This window comes from Penicillium pulvis, assembly GCF_028828015.1.
Source record: "Penicillium pulvis strain IBT 33274 chromosome Unknown contig_5_segment0_segment0, whole genome shotgun sequence".
Classification (NCBI taxonomy): domain Eukaryota; kingdom Fungi; phylum Ascomycota; class Eurotiomycetes; order Eurotiales; family Aspergillaceae; genus Penicillium; species Penicillium pulvis.
In genome coordinates, this window is record NW_026643078.1 from 3,253,334 (window position 1) to 3,273,666 (window position 20,333).

Below are 20,333 nucleotides of genomic sequence, written 5' to 3' on the forward strand. Positions count from 1 at the left end.
TCTCAAAGATGATTGGGTTTGTCGCTGCGAATTCAACAAGGGAGATCACATGCTTCGTGTCTATTACGAAGCTGCACGGGAGGTGCGAATGAGTCTTGGTGGTGATGATGATCGTATCTTCAATCATGGTGATCGAGTCCTGGCCATTATTAGTGGCAAGTGGACTCTTGAGGACATTCAGAAGATGTGTGGAGGGGTGGGCCTAAGGGTTTCTCACAGCTGGCAATCACACGATGATGAATGTGGTGAGTTGATTGGTGTGATGTTTTCAAGATTGATTAAACACTGGCTAACCTCATTCACCTTCTCCAATCGCAGCATTCCATGCTATCCGACCTGAATGATCCTGCTAAATGACGCGCCTTAGTACTTATCATGGTCTGGGGAGGACCATGGAACCTTAGAGAGTTCACAGCAGTTGGTCTTCGTTATGAATGAGGATTTCAGCAATGATACTGAGGTAATATAGGGGGGAGGGGCACTTGAATATGGGGGGACGACAGATACACCTGTACACTTGCCGCCCTTAATCAATGTTATCATGCACCTAGGCCGACGCTTTCCAATCCAATATCATCCCTCTTTAGCCAAGCCCTGCGCGCGATCATTACATGTGACGAGTGCATTACATGTGAAGATTGAGAAGAACACAAAACCTTGGAATAAGTCAGCTTTCAATTCTAGTACTTGAGAGATTCTGGAAGCGTAGCGATATTTTTGGAGTGTTTCGTTGAAAAATAACATTTGTACATTTATGGATGGTATAGGGAGTCTGTGAGTCTGTGAATATATATTACGGAACGCCTAGTGCAATACATTCCAGGATAAATCAATGCTTATGCCCAGGTGGAACTGAATCCAAAAATATGAGATTGGACACCTGGGCACTTGAATATATTAATAGATACCTCGGTTAATACATAAGGGCACAGTGCCCAGGTGTGGATTGTAAAGAATATATATGGATATATTCCGAAGCTTACTTCATAAGGTTCGGGCGGTTCCATAACCTTAGAAACAACCTCGGAACCCTAACCTTAAACATTCAGGGGCATCGTAAACCTTTATTGCAGAATTCAACCCATTCAAATTCCAAGACTGGGGAATTATCAACAAAAAGATCATCTCATCATAACGGGATTGTGCTTACCAAATTTTCGTGTTAGAATTGTTGTTGCTGCACTACGTGCTCAATCCGCCCCTGGCCAAAATATTCACCGATTCTTACTTTTTTTACCCCTGGCTAGACAAACTACTGAGCATCTGTGCTTTGGTAAACGCCTTTCGCCATGGGTGCCCTGTATTGTCTGTCGCTCCTTCCCCTCAAATAGCTCATTACATCACCGTCCCCTTGCCTGTCTCGCGTTTCCTTGATGATCAAACCTTTTTCTATAAATATATTGAATGCTACTTATGGATGCGAGTTCAGCATAGTAATGCCTAATCACATGACAGATATGATATCGCATTTCCAAGGATTGTGCCAAGCGAGGGAAAAAGAAATAGTAAGGCAAGGGCCTGCACTCGCATACCTAGATGCTGTTGATTTCCAAGGAAATCAATTATGGAGACTAAAAGCCCGCTAGACGAATTTCGATCCCTCTCTATGTGTACTAAAAGGGGTAGTATGCAAATGGCCGAAAAGCCAAGCCTGGACCAGCGGGCGGTGTGTCTAGAATTTAAGGTTTCCAGAAAACCGAGTGGGTCCTTTTGCGGCGATCGGCGATCGATCGTTATGTGTAACCTTGCAATCATACGCTAGCGAAGCGCCCTTGCTGATCATGGCTGAATTACTTGCTCTCTGCTCTTCACATCTTCCTTTTAACAAGTTGACTCTCGCAAGCACGCGTTGTTTTCCTCACATTGCAGAAAAATCCATATTGGACAAGTGACCACCATGACTGCAGAAAGTCATTGTCAAATCGTGCTCGAAAATTGGAGGAGACTCCAGCAATTTTCAGATGCAGTCGACAAAAATGCGGTGGTGGTGAAGGGAAAGCAGTTAACACTTGCGGAGGTGGTCGCTGTGGCTCGGTACGGAACCACGGCTTCAATTGATAAATCACCTGAATTGAGGGAAAGCGTGGATAAAAGCGTGAATTTTCTACGGGAATGCGTCGAGCAAGGCGAAATCCTATATGGTAGTTAATCCTTTATAACTCAGAAGCCGAAGCGATGCGGTTCTAATCAAATTTCCCCTTTCTAGGCATAAATACCGGATTTGGAGGTAGTGCCAATACAACAACGGATGATACAAAGAATCTGCAAATCTCCTTGATGCAGATGCAACAGTACGGGGTTATCTCTAATGTCAAGAATCGATACCCAGGTGCAGGGGAGTCAGCAGCTACCACCGAGATGCCCGAGTCATGGGTGCGCGCATCAATGTTGGTCCGTTGCAATACTCTTGTGCAGGGTCATTCCGGTGTCAGATTTACCATCATTGAAGCTTTGACAGAGCTTCTCAATCGAAAATGTACTCCTCTTGTTCCCTTGCGAGGAAGTATCTCTGCCTCTGGCGATTTGAGTCCCCTTTCCTACATTGCCGGAGTCTTGGAAGGTAACCCCAAGCTCCTGCTCCGGACACCAGTGGGCAGGGGAACTCCTGGTCAGGAGACTGGGTGCCGAGAACTCGTCCCTGCGGATCGGCTTCTGTCCCAGATCGGGATGCAGCCTATATCGTTTGGCCCAAAAGAAGGTTTAGGGTTGATCAACGGGACGGCAGTCTCAGCAGCAGTTGCGGCATTGGGCCTCCATGAAACGCATCATATGGCAGTTCTGTCACAGGTTCTGACAGCGATGGCGGTGGAGATCATGTCTGGCAATCCCGAAAGTTTTGATCCCTTCATTGCCCAGGTCCGTCCCCATCCGGGCCAAATCGAATGTGCCGCCAACATTGCCAAATTCCTACAAGGGTCGAAACTCACTCAGGTTGTACACGCGTTTCAAAAGATGGGAGTGGGAGCTGCTCCCCCGTTGCGCCAGGACCGCTACCAACTTCGCACGGCCTCGCAGTGGATGGGCCCATTGCTCGAAGATCTTACCCTGGCTCACAAGCAAGTGACGGTTGAGCTCAATTCGACAACCGATAACCCTCTGATCGACAGCGACGGGCGTCGAACACTTCATGGCGGGAACTTCCAGGCTCTTTCGGTCACCGTTGCCATGGACAAAGCCCGCTCAGCATTACAACTCATGAGCAAAATGCTATTTGCTCAATGCACAGAAATTATTAATCCGGACCTTAACAATGGTCTGCCGCCGAATCTGTGTTTCGATGAGCCCAGTCTATCCTATTGTCTCAAGGGAGTCGATATTGGCATGGCGGCCTATACTTCCGAGCTGGGATTTCTTGCTCACCCGGTCGGACCAAATGTGCAGTCAGCAGAGATGTCCAATCAGGCCATCAACTCGTTGGCCCTTATATCTGCGCGTTACACACAGACAGCAATTGATGTCTTTTCCATGCTTGCCGCATCATACATCTACGTTCTCTGCCAAGGACTGGATCTGAGAGTGCTGCAGTTGCAATTCCTGGAAGCCCTTCAGCCTCTCGTGGAATCTATCACCACTAACACATACGGTCCCTTTTTAACCAATTCTACTGCCTGCAAGGACCTCAACTCGCTGTTGTGGACACATATTACAAGCTCTCTTAAGTCGGCTTCATCCACCACAAAGGACTCACAACAACGATTTACCATGGTTAGCCAAACGGCCCAGTCTTTGGTGGTGACCTTCTTTGCCTCTCATCCTGAGGTAGCAACCGGATACTGTCCACAGATGACTACCATCTACAACTGGTCTCAGGATTTAGCAACAGCCATGGCAGAGGCATTCAAAACTAGTCAACTACTCTTGGTCAGCCCAAAGTGTCCAACATCCACATACCTAGGATCGGCGGCACGCATCATGTATGACTATGTACGCCACACACTGAAAGTCCCGTTGAACCGTGGCCTTGTCGACCATCCTACTTTTCAACATACAGACAAGTCCATCAACACTGAACCAGATGCGCAAAATTCCACAAACGAGGATACTCAGATTATTGGTACTTATATCACAAGAATTTACGAAGCGTTGCGCTCTGAGGCTTTGATGTTTCCAATCATGGAGTGCTTGGAGCAAGGCAAACAGAAAGGATGCCGTGATACCGTTACAAAAATTACACCGGTTAGGGAGAAGCAAAAGAGCATCTCCAAATCATCTGGGCCCCAGGCTGTGCATTAAAGAATCGCTTGCTGTCTTTATCTGCAGTGTCTTTCGTATTCGTTGACCATTAATCTCATTCCTTTGCTTTATTAGAGACAGGCTATACATTCCAATACAATTCGCTAAATTAACAGTTCAACGAATTTACTTCATAGTAGTCATTAATCGAGAGGCCTTCTTTGACGTCAGTCTCAAATAACTTGATAAACCGGGTCTTCTTCTACCGATTCATGATTATCACATTACTCCAAAGGGTACCTGCAAAAGCATGTCATGCAAATTCTACTAGAATATTTGTTGACCTTGCCTTGTTTACTCCTGTATTAGTGTGGAGTTCATTCCAAAACAGGCAGGTGGAGCGGCTTCTTCTTTTTTTCTTCTTTGTTTCTAATTTTTTATTTATTTATTTATTTTTTGATCCTGAATAAGACTAGGTGACATAATGAGGAGCTTGAGTATATACTTTTCACATATGAAAGTCATACCAGCTGACTTGGTCTAATCAAGTATTCGCCGTGTCGATCAGATTTAGTAGTTTTCCTTTCGTTCTCCTATATTTCCATCCCCTGGTAGACCATTCCATATACCAAGGGGCAGGGTATTGTGTACAGTATGCAAAGGAAACCTATACCACATCAATATGCAAGCCTCTTCACGCCAGCATCATTGTTCTGACGGACGCCATATCACTAGCCACTAACAGTGAAAAACCAAACTAGATGAAGCCTAAATACAGCGTCACGCGTGATGCACAAGATGAGGCGGAAGACTCAGTTTCCCTTCAGTTCAAGTCACCTAGCGACGGGGCAGGGGACGAAACGACAGAAAGCAAATCACAGGAGACGCTGGAAATCCCCCGCTGGCAGTCAATATTTTTGACAATATCCCTTATGTTATCGCTTTTCTGTGTGTCATTAGTAAGTGTAATTCTTTCCATGTCTGGACAATACTAAATTCATTGCGCTACAGGATGACACCGTCCTTGCTACTGCTATTCCAAAGATCACCACTCAGTTCCATTCTCTTGATGATGTGGGCTGGTATGGAAGCTCTTACCTCTTTTCCACGTGTGCCGTGCAGTTACAATTCGGCAAGATCTACTCTTTGTTCGCTACTAAATGGGTATACCTTTGGTCAGTCTTTGTCTTTGAGGCTGGCTCCCTCCTCTGCGCAGTGGCGCCAAACTCAGTGGCACTTATCGTCGGACGAAGTATCGCTGGCTTAGGCTCAGCGGGTATAACTTTGGGCTCGTTTGTCGTAATGACACGACTGGTACCCCTACGCTACCGACCGATGTATACCAGCCTTTTGACCTCGATGCATGGCATAGCCTGTGTGGCGGGTCCTCTGTAAGCTTCACATCGACAAAGTGATGCCCTCAAGGGTTGTAAGCTGATCTCATAGCAGGCTTGGAGGTGTATTCACCGATTACGTCACCTGGAGATGGGGCTTCTATATGAACCTATCCATGGGGGCAATTGCCATCGTGTGCATTGTATTTTCTATGCCACCATTGCCTCCCACCCAGCGACTCAATTTCAGCAAGAAGCAAATGCTCGGACAGATTGACCCGATCGGCAAAGTGATACTAGTTCCAGCTGTTGTTTCTCTGTTATTGGCCCTTCAGTTAGGGGGAAACGAAATATCCATGGGATAATGGACGTATCATTGCTCTATTTTGTGTGTCCGCAGTGCTTACTGCAGCCTTTATTATCATTCAGCTCTGGCAGAAGGATCGAGCTAGTATCCCGTTGCATATTGCTAAGGATCACAATATCCTTGGAGCTTTGTGGTTTTCCGTTTGTCTCGGCTGCACTCTGACGGTCTTCACCTACGATGTATACCTCTCTCCCTCAATCTATGCTTTTGTTAGTGCTAACTTAAATAGCTCCCGATCTGGTTCCAGGCTGTGAAGGGTGTGTCAGCCACCAAGTCTGGTATCATGAACCTGCCCATGATTCTCGGTTTGGTCATTGTCTCCTTATTCGCTGGAGCTCTGACCTCATGGATCGGGTATTACACTCCACTACTCATGGTGTCCGCTATCATCACTCCAGTAGGGCTTGGACTGCTCAGTACATTGGAGGTTGATTCGGGCATTGGATATTGGTTTGGATATCAAGTATTGATGGTGTTTGGCCTAGGAATTGGCATACAGACTGTATTGCTTGTCTCGCAAGTCACTGTACCTTTAAAGGACATACCCGTAGCTACGACCCTCTTGTTGTTTGGGCAGACTTTGGCTGGAGCAGTTTTCCTCCCAGTATGTCAGTCAGTTTTCCAGAACCAGTTGGTATCTAATCTGCATGAGTATGCCCCGGATGCCAACTCCAACGATATCCTTGAAGGTGGCATAACTGGACTGCGCAAAGTCGTTTCCGCGGAGCAGTTGCCATCTGTTTTGACCGCGTACAATAAAGCTCTCACCCAGTCCTTCTATGTGGCTGTCGCCTTGTCCTCTCTGTCTATCCTGGGACCTGTTTGGTTAGACAGGGTTTCCCTGAAGAGTTCTCAGAGTGTGACAGATCCATCACCGCAAGAGGCATCTCCCCTTGGGTTGTCTGCCAAAATCGAATAAACCTTTCTCTAAGTGGTGTGAAATCGTTTGAAATGAAGAGCGAGGACTTGCATGTTATTCTCAATAAAACCCAGCATTGCATAGCCGAGACTGTGTATACCAAATTCAGTATCGTGCCAGAGTATACACGGTAAATTGCTGACCTGAGTCGACACGAACGCCGAAAGTGGAGAGGACACAGATATACACAACATATTTCAGTCCGACAGGGTCGTAAATTGCCGCGACCGGAGATAAAAAATGAAAACCGATTCACACGCCGTAGACAAGGCAAAATAAACAGCTATCAAAAAGCCCATGGCACACAATTGACAGGTTGACGTCTTGGGGGGTACAACGGTGTTTTGTGCGCACTTACTTAACCAATCGGGAGGGGAGATGAACCAGATCCGGAAAGCGAATTACCCCATTTCGGTAATAAAACCAGGCCAGGTACCGCGAGAGCCACGTTCGGGTGTGGCTTATTGTGTGACCTTACATCAGCCGTTGAAGGCCCTCGACTGAGCGCACGCCAATTTTTTTTTTTTTTTTTTTCTTTTGATTTATTCATATTTGAAAAGGTGATATAGCGAGGATCAGATCATTCTACAGTGGCCGGAATGTTCTATGGCTCCCTATAACATAATCAGACATGTACCGTAGTATACAATGTGTTTGATCAATGTCCACGGGTTGAGATGCTAAGGACTTTACGACATGCGGCAGAAGAAGGCGTGTGAAGGTTGGAATTGGCAGATTCTGTCTATTGCTTCATACATATATTTCTATTTCCGATGACTATCATCCAACACTCGCCGCAACTCTTCAATCACCTCTTCCGACACAGGGTATGTATACTCCGACGAAGGATAAGCTCTGCTTTTGACATCATCCCTGTACCTCTCAACTCCCTGCAAAGCTTCATTCCAGACATTCGCATACGTTTTAACAAACTTGGGCAAAAATCTTCCAGGTGGAAAATTGCCCATCATATCAATTTGAACAAGCACTTGCCCGGAACACCCATTACCTGATCCAATTCCAATTGTTGGAACCCGAAGCTTACTGGTTACTAGAGCAGCGACCTCAGCAGGTACTGCTTCTATAATGATCAGAGAAGCACCCGCTTCTTGCACTGCCAAGGCATCGCGCAATAACTTCAATGCACCAGCAGCTGTTTTTCCTTGAACTCTGAATCCGCCGAGAGCATTTTGTCTTTGGGGGGTAAGCCCAATATGCGCCATCACTGGAATACCCGCATCAGTGATTCGTTTAATGGTTGGTGCCATTTCTTCGCCTCCCTCGAGCTTCACGCCGTTCATACGACCTTCTTTGACAAACCTAACGGCTGTTTGCATGGCTTGTTGCGGCGAGACCTCATAGGAGCCCATGGGCAGGTCTCCGATCTATGCCATGGCACACAGATAAGCATCTGAGTTTTCCAAAAGAAGACTTCATCACTTACAGTGAATGCACTTTCGACAGCCCGTGAGACACTACGACAGTGCAGTAGCATTTCCTCCACGAGGACCTCATTTGTATCCTCCATGCCCAATGCAACCATGGCCAAGCTATCCCCGACCAACACTATGTCCATTCCTCCAGCTTCGGCAACACTCGCGCTTGGGAAGTCATGGGCAGTGAGGACACTGATCGGCTCTTCTTTCTCATAGAGACGGACAAGGCTTTGGATTGTTATTTTCTTTCGGGTCTTCGTAGTAGATTTGCCCATGGGTGAATGTGAACTATGCCTGACTGAAAATGAAAGACTCGGACGGATGAATTTGCGCGTCACTTGAGCATTTCTTTTATGGGCATGAGTAATCAATGAGCATGAGGGGGCGCTACTGAGATAGTAGCTCAGTGCAGGTGAGAACAACCTGAGACGTCCATGTGCCATTCGTAGAGCCATGATTGTCAGATCGCAAAAGTTTTCGAGACCAGGGAAGTGGTTCCAATCAGACAGTTGAAAGATGAAAAAGCTTTGCGAGAAGCAGTCTTGCCTTCGTTTTATTTATGTTGACTAAAGTCTGCATTCTTATATGTGCTGCGTAGAACGGGGAACCTAGCAAGACCGGCAATGTCCTCGCTCCGAATTTCGGATTTTGCATCACCTCGGCAAAAGAGGGACTGAGAGCCTGAACCACACCTGTCCTCTCTCCTTATTGAGAATATTGTCGATACTTTGAAACATACAAAAAGCAGTTTTCGCTCGCGGGATTTTCCACTCTCTGATGACGAAAAATAATAGCCACCTCAATCCCCTTGGTGAATATGCCTTTGGCGCAATTAGCTTCATAGAAATAAACTTCCATACATTCCATACAAAGATCTTGAATTGAATTAGCTGTCGAGGGAAACAAGAAAGTGATTCGCTAGTGATACAAACCTGACGCTTGTATTTAGGCCTGAACTTCAAGGCAGAGATACCTCCTTTTAACCATCGATCAACTTGATTGGTGACTTTTCTGACTGCTTGGGTTGGTGGTGAACTTGATGTGCAACTTCTTGTCGGTTCTTATGCCAGTGTCAATTACGTGCATCGATATTTGGCACTTCAAGATATTCTAAGCGCCGCAGCATTAAGCGATCACAAAGTATTGATATAGCTCCTGTTATTATCTGACACTCGCTGACACGACCATATTAACAGTACCGTCTTCTATTTTCTCTTCCTGGGGCTGCATTCGGTGCTCATGGCAGTTGTTTTACAACCCCATTTATCTTTGGGCTAATTTCAATATCTAAAATCACAGCTTTTTTAATGCGGTCCTAGGCGCAGTGCAATATGCTGGAAGTGGGAAAGCTTATCACGAACTACCCTAATATATAAAGTTATATAGCTCCAATATAGCTCGTCAGCAAAGTATCGTTTGGTAGACTGAGACTTGCCTACATAGGTGATATCCTGGGTTTATGCTGCAGTAAAAATCAATGAGACTGACATACTGATCCGAGACTGCCAGACAATTTGTATGATTCTCTGTGACTTGGAGTAATCTGTTATTGAAGTTAACTTTTCACATCAATGATGATATGACCTAATGGACAGCCCTGGGAGTAACGGGAGGGAAGCGCCAAATGTATACATCTGAAGCCTAGGGCTCAGCTAACCTGCGGCGCAGTAATGCTTTCGCCAATATGTATTCGCAATCTTATTCAGAAATAATCATATATAGCCAGTGAACTTGAGTTTTTCAGAAGCATTCCCTACTCGTTATTGACGGAACTCACCCACTCAAGAAAATGCTGGTAACACTACCAGCCATAATCTCCACACTTGAGATTGTCATCAGACCAACAACAAGCCTTGGACCGTGAATGGAGTGAAACGGCAAACAAGGAACCCATTTGTTGGACATCCTCAAGACACTTCCAATTAACCCCTCACTTCGCTATGCAATACTCCAGAAGACCTTGGCTACAGGTTGCGCTTTAGCACGTAGACTGTTTATATAGATGAAGCGAATTGCCAGAATTACAATGGACACTCTCCTCGGACCCCAGTTTGCAATATGTATGGCATTGTTCATGGGTTGATCTCCTTAGCTAAGCTACTGTCATAGGTTCGTCGCTTCCCAGGTTTGATTGCGAGTCCTTTTCGTCATTACTGCCGTCGTGGTTATCAAGTAATTGTTCGTCAATGTCTTTCCCCTGTTATTTTCCCGAGATGGCTGCGTCAACGACTAGGTTCCCTCACAGCTGAGAAGCGTTGACATGCGCTAGAGTCTAAACAAAGAGATTGGGCATTCGGTGACAATTCATAGATATCTAATTAAGATCTCCGGACTGTCCGGTCGGAATCGGAAATCAGAAGTAACAAGTAAGGACTGAGTTGTAGTAGCTGAAGGACTCGACGCGTGCTCAAGCAGATCCTTTTCCATATGAAAGACGCCAAATTAGGCGGTTCAGTATCTGAATCTCGCTTCAGAGATCTAGCCGCAGTACATGCGCACCCAGGCAACCAATGTCCCTTATGACCTGTCTTGTCTCCAGGGGCCAATTGGGTTAGCAATCTTCTCCTAGAATCGTCTGTATCATTTTTCCGGATATAGTTATGTCAAGAGCTCATTTGCCGTTGGGTGGCTACGCCCATGTTGCGGCTATTTGCCTCTTCGTTGTGCATATTTGAGGTGGAGGGCAGGTCTTGGGCCTAGATCGGTCCAGCATCCAAGGCAGAAGTTTCCAGTAGCTCTGGCCCATGAAGAGGCTGGCACATACGAATCGCCTAGTAAAAGGCGCATATATAGTTCAATGGCGCGCTTCTTGGCAGCCTTTGTCACTGAGAAAAGAAATGGTGACAGGTCACCAATGTGGGCCCGGTTCGTAATGGAGAACAGATAGGAGATAACGAAGGGTATTCCCTTCCCTGAAGCTAAGTGAGAACTCCTGCGGTTCAGATTACTCGTATCAGGCGTCCATGAAGGCGAAAGAACGGCTCGGCTACTTTATTGATACCCTGCATAACTATTGGGCGGCATAAGAACGGGAATGTTGCCTGATTGGGAGCAGCGGATGTCCTATTGTACCGCCACGTATTGGCCAAGTCTGATTGATATTATCTCACCACTCTGTCATCATCTCACCCTTGGCAAGTATTTAGGCGAAGTTTATGATGATGTTTTGTACGAAGTGTTCGAAAGACGGCTTGGGAATTCTGACTTGGCCGGTATCCCCGCACCATTTGCCCCACTGAAAGGCCCACAAATCCGACCATTCATAGGCGACGAACGAGGGACCATTTGAGTCACACCAAATTATCGCGGCATCCATCTAAGCAGTACATGACAGCCTTGCTCAATCCCTTTTCTCGGTCAGCCTTATGACTCACGAAGGAACGAAGGATTTCCAACCTTGGAGGGTTGCTTCGTTTGGCTTCATATGTCGAAACTCATGTGTATAGAAACTGTGTAAAAGGAATATATATAAATATCGTCACATCGTGCTCCAATCCGCAACGAGCCTTCACCATATTCATCTCCCAATAATGGCTTCCCTAGCATTCCCGTCCCTCGCCAAGAAGGCAACTTTATCTGACGGCACAACATATGGTTATGTCGCTCATCCTTCTACCAGAGGCGATGGAATCACTTTCCTGCTCCTCCACGGATATCCCAGCTCTTGCTACGACTGGCGCCATCAGATCAAGTCGCTTTCAGCCGCAGGATATGGCGTGATCGCGCCTGACCTGTTGGGCTATGGCGGCACGGACAAGCCTGCTGATCTAGCTTTTTATCGCTTGAAGACCATGTCTCTCCATATGGCCGAAATCTTGGACATCGAAAAGGTCGACCGTTGTCTGGCTGTGGGTCATGATTGGTGAGTCTATTCATGCATGTCTGAGTCGTGCATGCCACCACACGTGCTCACATGAGAATTCGATGTAGGGGCTGCGGGCTGCTTTCACGACTTGTCTCGTATGTGCCCGATCGCTTAGTAGGCATTGTGCTTATTTCGGTCGGGTATTCGAAACCCGGTATGGTCTGGGACATGGGTAAGGTATCCGAGTCCTATTTTTAGCCGCAGTTCTAATCCTTATGTCTCAACGTAGACAAAATAAACTCACATATCAAGTCACTCATTGGGTACGAGCCTTTTGGCTACTGGCCATGGCACAATACCGAGGAGGCAGTCAAGGATTGTGACGATCATGTAAGCCTCGCTATAGAGTAACTTAGATCCACAGGCGCTGACGAATTTGACAGTCGGAGTCAGTTTTCACGCTCGTCTATCCAGCTAATCCAGATGACTGGAAAGTCAATTTTGCTCCCCTGGGGGCTGCGGCAGCGTACGTCAGCACAGGTAGAACTGACCCGTATCCTTCTTGGTATACTCCTGAGGAGTACAAGGTGAGAAAGCAAATCTTTGCCCAGGGATATCGGGGCCCCATGAACTGGTACAAGGCCGCGATTCGCGGCGTCAACCTAGCGGATGAAGCCGACATTACGGACGGACGTTGTCATTTACCCACACTCTTGGTTGTGAGTGAGAAAGATCATGTCGCAAGGGCAGATATGGGTATTGCTGGTACTAAGGAATTGGTGGCCGATCTTCGGGTGAAGAGATTTGAAGAGTGTGGGCACTGGATTCAGCTGGAGCGACCGAACGAGATAAACGACGCGCTAAAGGAGTTTGCTCGGGAGTTATTTGGTAAGAATGAGGCTGAAGTCACGAGTACTTAATCAATTGGGCCTCGTGAACGAGTATCACCCTGCAGCAAACAAACATTAGATGTGATGGGAGTAGAGGTAAACAAGGATGGGAATAGATCGAATGTTGATTATTTTGTACGACAAATTCATGTGTGACTGCTATTTACGGCTGCTATTATCCTTTTGTGTGTTACTTGGCTTCAGTCAAATTTCAAATATCGTTTCAGCATCCATGGATGTTACATTGCATGATACTTGAGACCAAGTGTCTCTCTTTCGGGCTTGAACCTCCTTTGTTTCCACATTTGCTTTCACATATTTTCAAGTTCAGTCAACTTTCGAATGCCCCTGAATTCCGCTGCTGCTCATTACTGTGGCCCTTGGAAGGACCCAGTTCCATGCTGATCTTGACGGGGCGCAATAACGGACGTAGCGCTATGAGCATGAGTCTAGGAAGGAGTGAACGATGACAACGTAATCGCATATACATATCCAAACTTTAGCTGTCACATACTCTAAATAGCATCACTTCCTTTCTTATTACATGTGTAGTTCATTTTAACCTGATTAAAATATATTAACAACGTCGTGTCGGAAGTGCACGGATGCCGATAGCTTAGCCTTGAATATATATTAATTGTATTATTATTCTGTGAATTAATCAACAGCATCCTGTCAATCTTTGCAAACATGGTTGACATTACGTGGCCAAGGCAATTATTTACCTGTGGGTCTTCCGAAGCCCGGGGGCGGCGGATCAATCTATTCATTTCCTTTAAACAGGGCAGCTCAATCAAATAAATTGCATGACGCAACTGATACTTCAGTGACATCCTGATTTCTCCTATTATTTGATATTAACTGGAGTCTATTTTTGATGGATTCGCTTGTTCAGGTCTAAGTCCGAGGGGTATCCGTGGACCTCTGTATTTTTCAAGTAAACTGGATTAAAATTGCGCCCCTCTTGGTCTGGATCCTTTCGCCCGCATAATCATGTCCAGGACGGAATACTTTCTACTCCGTATCTCCCTGTTTACTTTATTTTTGGGGCGTATGCTGGGGCGGACCCTGCAGTGAAAAGTTTATACTGTCGGCCTCTTTGTTCGTCGTTCCATGGGTGAGGTTTCTCTTTCATCTCGTATTTTGTAAGTCCATGAATGGAAGCATAATTATTTTCGTGGTAAAAGTCATTGTTGTTTTTGAGTTACTAGTGGTTTCTAGGGTTCTCTGCGTCCCTGGTTTTCAGGTCCCAACGTTTTTGTTTTTACGGGGGTAAAAGGTCATTACCCCGCATCAATATATATCTTGACGAACACATATTACCGACGAGAGTATAAACCTTGGAATGTGAACATTCAACGTTTAAATGGATTGAGCATATAGATTGATGTACTGAATTAGGTCCCGAATTAAAGAGTCGTAAAAATTATCTATCCAAATTAACCATTACTATATACACTAGCAAACACTTGACTCCTTCTGAATCTGATCAGCGTCTATTCTAAGATAATTCCAAAGATCCTCACAAGCATCCTGCAACGACTTCTCCGTCCTCCATCCAAGCTCACGCTCTGCTCGGTCGGGCGTAGCAACACAAGATCCAACATCACCGGGTCTCCTCCCAACAATCCGCACCGGAATTTCTAACTGACTAACAGACTCCAGTGCCTCAATCACCTCCAATACGGAATGACCGGTTCCAGTACCGAGATTAAAAGTCCGGAAAGACCCAGAAATCCTGCCTTCCTGCGCAGCGGACAAAGTCGCTACATGTCCACGCGCGAGATCAGTAATGTGTATAAAATCGCGCACAGCACTTCCATCCCGCGTATCCCAGTCTGTACCGTAGATACACAATTCAGTACTCTGGCCCGTTAACGCGCGCACGGCAGCTGGGAACAGGTTCGAGGCGCAATCCCGTGGATCTTCACCTAGGAGGCCGGATGCATCGCAACCGATTGGATTGAAGTATCGGAGACACAAGACTGTCCAGGAAGGATCGGAAGTGCATACATCTGAGAGGATTGCTTCTCCGAACCATTTGCTTCGGCCGTAGGGGTTTGTGATTCCCGTGCAGCCTGGTTCAACTGATACATCGTTGCCATCGTCAGCGGAGTAAGATACGCGCTCATGAACACAATTTTCCTCGCGCAGTCGAGGGGTCCCGTCTGCTAGGGTTCCGTAGACTGCTGCTGAAGAGGAAAAAATGAATGATTTGATTCCATGGTCGTCTAGCAGACTTAGGAGATCAATTAAGCCGCGAACATTGTTTTGGTAGTATTTCAGTGGGTGCTTGATACTGTCTGCGACTGCTTTGTAAGCCGCAAAATGGATTACGCCTGTGATCTTTGATCGGGTTGTCGTGCTGCCGGGGTTCCGGGTCAGGTGGGTGCCGAGTAAGACACCCATTGCAGACATGTCTTGGTAATCTGCGCAGCAGAGCTTTGCCTTGGGAATTGCACGACCCAATGGCTCATAGTGCAGCTTTGCGGCTGCAATGATGCGCGCAAAGACATCTCTGTAGCTATTGCTTAGATTGTCGACGATAATGATGTTGTAGCCAGCTTTGAGAAGCTCTAGAGATGTGTGACTGCCAATGAATCCTAGGCCACCTGTTACGAGAACATATTCGTCGGCGTCAACGTCCAGCGGATCATCAGGCTCCGTGGCTGGCGTAGATGGATCTGAAGAGAATTGCGGCGAGTTGGCGCCTGTTGAGAATCCTGGTGGAGGGGACGACATGGTTGTGTAATGTCGGGAGGAAGAAGGTAGAGCGAGATGGAGCTCAAGAGGCCCCTTCAAGGAGCGTCCATGATCCATTACCCGGAGATTTAGGAATTAGAAATTAGAAGTAACTGCAGGACTGCATTGTGGATTAAGTGGATTTGGATACGTTCTTTTACACTGTCTTGGAGAAATCTTGCTCGGCATCTTTGCCACATCGAAATATTACAAAACTAGACCCGGGGCTAAATTTTCAGGTTTTCTGAAGTAAACAGGGCTGGACTTTACAGACTTTTGGTTCTCTGCAGATAGGCGAGACGAGATCGAATGTCTCACTTATCTGGCTCGGGTGGCTTGGCTTTTACAAATACGGGACTAATGTGTTCCAAGGTACTCTGCCACGTGTATGATGTATGGTTTCGCATTGAAACTCGGAGTATCCAGGGCTCAAAGGGATTCTAAAATAGCCGTCAGCTAAGCTGATGATGCCATGTTGTTTGGGTCGGTGGGCCAATTGACTTTTCTTGGTTTTTTATTTTATTTTTTATTTTATAAATTTTTTTTTTCTGACCCGTTGTAAGACTTTGACGGCAGCTTTACAGATCAACAAGGAACATCGGCTAAAGATCTTCGACCATGATTCGGCATTGACCGAAATAAGGTTATGTGATCGAGTCCATTTACATCTGGACTGTAGGCGCTGAGAACAGAAATTGTGGATTTTGTGATTTTTCGAGCTTTGACGCTCGGTTACAAGACTGACTTTATGTATCGTCTATTTTTCTCTCCTGCCCCTTGCAGAACGTTAACGGATAAGAAAGGCCACATGTGATAAGACAGGTTTCACCCGTTATCTGTCGCCATGAGGCGCACCGCCTTATGAGCCATCGCAGGCTAAAAATGATTAATCTATTTATTTTCGGGCCCGGCGTTAATACCCCGAGCACGGCCCACCAATAGGCAGCTCTAGAGCTTAGCTACGGGCGGAGTGCGGACAAATTGGGACGATTACTTTGCCGCATACATCCACAGTCGGGATACGAACGCCACGCCCGCATCTGACACACCGAAATGTAGTTCCTATACGAAGCATGCATAAGACCCAGGAACAAAGTACTCAGGAACGAGAAAATACAAAGTAAAATATGGGGAGGAAAATATTGCAAGCCCCTCATCCAGTCAAACTAAAGTCTCCACGGAGTATCCATTAGCCATATGGCCCATTGGCCCCACGTTGCAAGGATTTACTGCAGAGCCTGCATAAGGGCCTCCCAACTGCGGGGACCAAAGCGCTCATAAAAATCACCAGCAATTTCGGTCACAAAAATATAGGCAGCCCTGTGGCGCAGTTCATGGACCAATTTCTCCAGATCATCCAATGGGACCTCATTGATCATCACACCGGAGCGGTTCCGGTCGTATTTGAATCGCCCCAGCCACTTTTGGACCTCATCCGATCGGTAGCGCGGGTAGGGCTCCTCACTGATGAAAAACATGTCGGCGGATTCACTAATCACCACGTCTGGCGGGGTGCCGGGGTTATGGATCACCTAAAACAGTCCCAAGGTTCATTAGCCCCTGTTTTGTTCTCCCGAGAGTTCCGTGGACGGCACTTACAAAGCGATCGGCAAGAATACCTGGAGTATTCTTGATGAACTTAGTTAGCTCGCTCAGATATTCGGCTCTATCAGACGAGTAATGGTTAGGGGTCTCGTCGACAAAGATTCCTCGCACTCCCAACTTTGTCGAGTCATATTGGGCCGACCATCCCGCGTATTGCTCGATCTCGGCATAGGCCTCTGAGTGGGGCTTCTTGCAGTAGTCGATTCGGATGTAGCCTACGGTGTACACGTTGGGGTACCCATTCAACCGGGGAACTTCTCGAGCATAGTTGGCGTCGGGGAGGGGAGATTCGCCAGGACCACTGTTTGGATTGACAATAACAAGGAACTCGAGATTAGGATTCGACTCGATGCTGGTATTATGATCAATTATTGGCTCATTGCTTTGTCGCTTATTGCCCTGTTGCCTAGTGGTCTTTTTTTGCTTTCCTTCTTTCATGACCTGCCCAATGTTTCCCATGTATTGGATTAGAGACTTACGCTGCGTAGAGTGGAGCCCAGGTTTCAGAGTCCAATGGATAGATGTACAAAGGCACCACCACGGTCGATTTGGGCAGCATGGCCATATTCGATCAATAATAGAGGATAAAAAACCGTTTGTTTTTTTCGGACCCTGGAACTGGACAACCAATCGTGTTCACCGTGGATCAGGGGAAGAGAGGATGACTTCCATACGTGGCTCCAAACGCCGGATTTATAAGTTCCCGCGCCGGGTCACTAGCGCTGACCGTCACGAAGGGAAAAGAAAATTGGGAAATTGAAAAATCAAGAAAAATAGATTAAAATCAAGAAAAATTAGATTAAAACCAAAAAAGTGGGGAAAAAAAGGTCCCCAGCCAATCCACGGTACGCTAAAGGGCGACAATGTTCAGGAGTTCGCGCCACTCCGTTGTGGAGTCATGAAACGGGGTTGTTACGTACGAGGGCCAAATGACCGAAACCACGAGGCTGAAAGAAAAGATAAAGATTAGAAAAAAGAAAGATAAATGTAAAAATAAAATAAAATTAATTACACAATTACGGCCCGCCCACAGGAACAAATCCGATCTCGTTAATCCCCTGTCAATCACGCCTCAAATCTTGGCATCACCCGCATTAGCCACCAGCGCATCGCGTTCTAGCCACGACAGAACTTTTTTTTTTTTTTTTTTTTTTTACTTGATTCTGTTTGATACACCGGGTTGTTTCACTCGCTTCTTACTACCAACTCTGGTAAAGCCCGGAGCAAACATCAGATTGGGATGATCGGACTTTAGTTCTTCGTTGGGACAGCATCGCAAAATTCTTCCAAACCAGACCCAAAACTTTCGTAGTAGTCGGATGTTAGCGTGGTAAGGAAAAGATAGGCGGCTCGGCGACTGAGATCGTCGACAAAGTTCTTCAGGCTGTGGTTGGTCATAGTGGGAACCGAATGGAGCATGTAGGAGTATTCGGTCCGGTTTGAGGCACTCAGGGTCTTAGCGAGCACCTTCTCCTGAGTCTCAAAGTAATCATAGGATTGCTCGAAAACCACGGTAATGTCGGTAGTGTTGGCATCGTACCGGGAGTCCGGAATGGTGCCTGGGTTGTGGATAACCTAGGAAGATCAGCATTGGGCGAACTAGTCCTAAAGCAAAGAGCAGCGAAAGATCATTCCCAAGCAAGCAAACGAGACCGAAAACGAACGGATCCACTCCGGCCGTGTCCGCATGTACCACCGATCGCTATGATCGAAGTTCGACAGATTAGATGGTTCCAGATCCGGGCCCCACATGCACCACCTTTCCGCCGTCCAATTTCCACTTTCTTCCACGTTGCCCACTTTTTCATGCAGGTTCCTTCACAAAAGACAAAAAAACAGGAACGAAACTTACTAAGTGTGGCGATTGGATCCCCGAGGAGTTTTTTACCGCCTCGTTGATCTGGGTCAGGTACTCGGCTTTGGTAGAATTCCAATCATAGGGTATCTCATCAAAGAAGATCCCATCCATGCCCAGAGCAGTCGAGGTCGCGGTCCAATTGGCATACATTGCCACATCATCCAACACCGCTGTGAGATTGCGATTGGCATAATGGGTAGGCACATATCCCACCTTTTGGACATTGGAATATGTATCCAGTCGGCGCACAGCGGTCGCGTATTGAGTGCTGGGGGTGGAGGACCCGGGCCCACTGGATGGATTGATGATGATCACAAAATCAAGTTCAGGATGTGTCGAAATTCTGTTTCAAGGATTAACATAGCTCCAAACATCCCAAAGACCCATCTCCTTTTTTTGTGTTCCGGTTTTTTACTTACGCATTATACAAAGGATCCCAGGTAGTGTTTGTTTCAGGATAGACGTAAACCGGGAATAACACTTTGGATGCCTTGCCTTTGTGTGAATTCTTTCTTGGGAGAATCACCGCCAAAGGAACCACAATTACAATAATAACCACTATAATCGCAGTGATCAACCCTGCGAGGCACCACGGGCGTCGTAGGTTGAATTTCCGACGCAGTGGTGGGGAGGCACCCTCGGTTCGCTTCAAGGACTCCATTGCAGAGGAAAAAAAGAGCAAGTCAAGACGAGGAATAATGGCCCAACGGAGGGAAGAGTAGTTGTAATTATGGATTATGATATGCAAGCCGTTCAAGTTGGACAGGACTTGGCCATCCACCAGAACCTTGGGATTTTCTCGCTGATGGCGGGGGAGGCAAAAAATCAAAAGCTATAAGGCAATTTCAACCGTTCCAAGGACTCAAAGACCATCAAAAGGTCTAGGTGTCTTGGAGCTAACATGGTTATAATTCATTTAGCGCTGTCTTTCAATACCGCTAAACGAATCGGCTTGTATCTTTCGGAACAAATGGCTTGAGAGCCACAATCGTGGGCCCACTCCGTCAGCCCCAGCAGGGATTTCCACTCTGTTACGGTAAGACCAGTCGCGGAGTTAGTGAGACTTGCATGCAGAGACCTCGTTTAGAAGACGGAGAAAAAAAATTTAAAATCAAAAAGCAAAATCTATTTCGGGTGTACCACGATATACCGTGATATTGGCCCCCGCTAGTATGAATCTAGCACGACTGGACTCAGGACCCGA

General features: G+C 46.6%; 7 protein-coding genes across 7 annotated transcripts; 3 read left to right on the forward strand and 4 right to left on the reverse strand.

Annotated features, from left to right (window-relative positions):
• Nucleotides 1-1,897: 1,897 nt before the first annotated feature.
• N7503_007781 (L-Aspartase-like protein) lies at nucleotides 1,898-4,233 on the forward strand (the record flags this gene model as incomplete). Its single annotated transcript, XM_057067328.1, has 2 exons — nucleotides 1,898-2,141; nucleotides 2,207-4,233. 2 exons carry the CDS (start codon nucleotides 1,898-1,900, stop codon nucleotides 4,231-4,233), a joined length of 2,271 nt encoding a protein of 756 aa, XP_056921009.1.
• A 701-nt stretch (nucleotides 4,234-4,934) lies between these two features.
• On the forward strand, nucleotides 4,935-6,793 carry N7503_007782 (MDR family MFS transporter; the record flags this gene model as incomplete). Its single annotated transcript, XM_057067329.1, has 5 exons — nucleotides 4,935-5,132; nucleotides 5,185-5,564; nucleotides 5,623-5,818; nucleotides 5,847-6,053; nucleotides 6,104-6,793. The coding sequence occupies 5 exons, from the start codon at nucleotides 4,935-4,937 to the stop codon at nucleotides 6,791-6,793; spliced, it is 1,671 nt and encodes a 556-aa protein (XP_056921010.1).
• Nucleotides 6,794-7,557: 764 nt separating this feature from the next.
• Nucleotides 7,558-8,504, reverse strand: N7503_007783 (3-methyl-2-oxobutanoate hydroxymethyltransferase; the record flags this gene model as incomplete). The annotated part of the gene is made up of 2 exons (XM_057067330.1): nucleotides 7,558-8,178; nucleotides 8,238-8,504. The coding sequence occupies 2 exons, from the start codon at nucleotides 8,502-8,504 to the stop codon at nucleotides 7,558-7,560; spliced, it is 888 nt and encodes a 295-aa protein (XP_056921011.1).
• Nucleotides 8,505-11,759: 3,255 nt separating this feature from the next.
• N7503_007784 (alpha/beta fold hydrolase) lies at nucleotides 11,760-12,954 on the forward strand (the record flags this gene model as incomplete). Its single annotated transcript, XM_057067331.1, has 4 exons — nucleotides 11,760-12,091; nucleotides 12,160-12,266; nucleotides 12,324-12,424; nucleotides 12,478-12,954. The coding sequence occupies 4 exons, from the start codon at nucleotides 11,760-11,762 to the stop codon at nucleotides 12,952-12,954; spliced, it is 1,017 nt and encodes a 338-aa protein (XP_056921012.1).
• Nucleotides 12,955-14,382: 1,428 nt separating this feature from the next.
• Nucleotides 14,383-15,666, reverse strand: N7503_007785 (NAD-dependent epimerase/dehydratase family protein; the record flags this gene model as incomplete). Its single annotated transcript, XM_057067332.1, has 1 exon — nucleotides 14,383-15,666. The coding sequence occupies one exon, from the start codon at nucleotides 15,664-15,666 to the stop codon at nucleotides 14,383-14,385; it is 1,284 nt and encodes a 427-aa protein (XP_056921013.1).
• A 1,147-nt stretch (nucleotides 15,667-16,813) lies between these two features.
• Nucleotides 16,814-17,961, reverse strand: N7503_007786 (spherulation-specific family 4 protein). Its single transcript, XM_057067333.1, has 3 exons — nucleotides 17,751-17,961; nucleotides 17,266-17,623; nucleotides 16,814-17,198 (listed from the first exon to the last, which is right to left on the reverse strand). The coding sequence occupies exons 1-3, from the start codon at nucleotides 17,834-17,836 to the stop codon at nucleotides 16,893-16,895; spliced, it is 750 nt and encodes a 249-aa protein (XP_056921014.1). The 5' UTR covers nucleotides 17,837-17,961; the 3' UTR covers nucleotides 16,814-16,892.
• A 483-nt stretch (nucleotides 17,962-18,444) lies between these two features.
• On the reverse strand, nucleotides 18,445-19,790 carry N7503_007787 (spherulation-specific family 4 protein; the record flags this gene model as incomplete). Its single annotated transcript, XM_057067334.1, has 3 exons — nucleotides 18,445-18,846; nucleotides 19,124-19,472; nucleotides 19,549-19,790. The coding sequence occupies 3 exons, from the start codon at nucleotides 19,788-19,790 to the stop codon at nucleotides 18,523-18,525; spliced, it is 915 nt and encodes a 304-aa protein (XP_056921015.1). The 3' UTR covers nucleotides 18,445-18,522.
• Between the last annotated feature and the right edge of the window lie 543 nt (nucleotides 19,791-20,333).

Excerpts from the sequence above, each read along its gene's own strand:
- N7503_007786 (XM_057067333.1), bottom strand. The coding sequence starts at position 17,836 with ATGGCCATGCTGCCCAAATCGACCGTGGTGGTGCCTTTGTACATCTAT. Across the intron at positions 17,624-17,750 it reads TGGGCTCCACTCTACGCAGC|CATCGAGTCGAATCCTAATC; the intron begins GTAAGTCTCTAA and ends TCATAATACCAG. Across the intron at positions 17,199-17,265 it reads GTATTCTTGCCGATCGCTTT|GTGATCCATAACCCCGGCAC; the intron begins GTAAGTGCCGTC and ends GGACTGTTTTAG.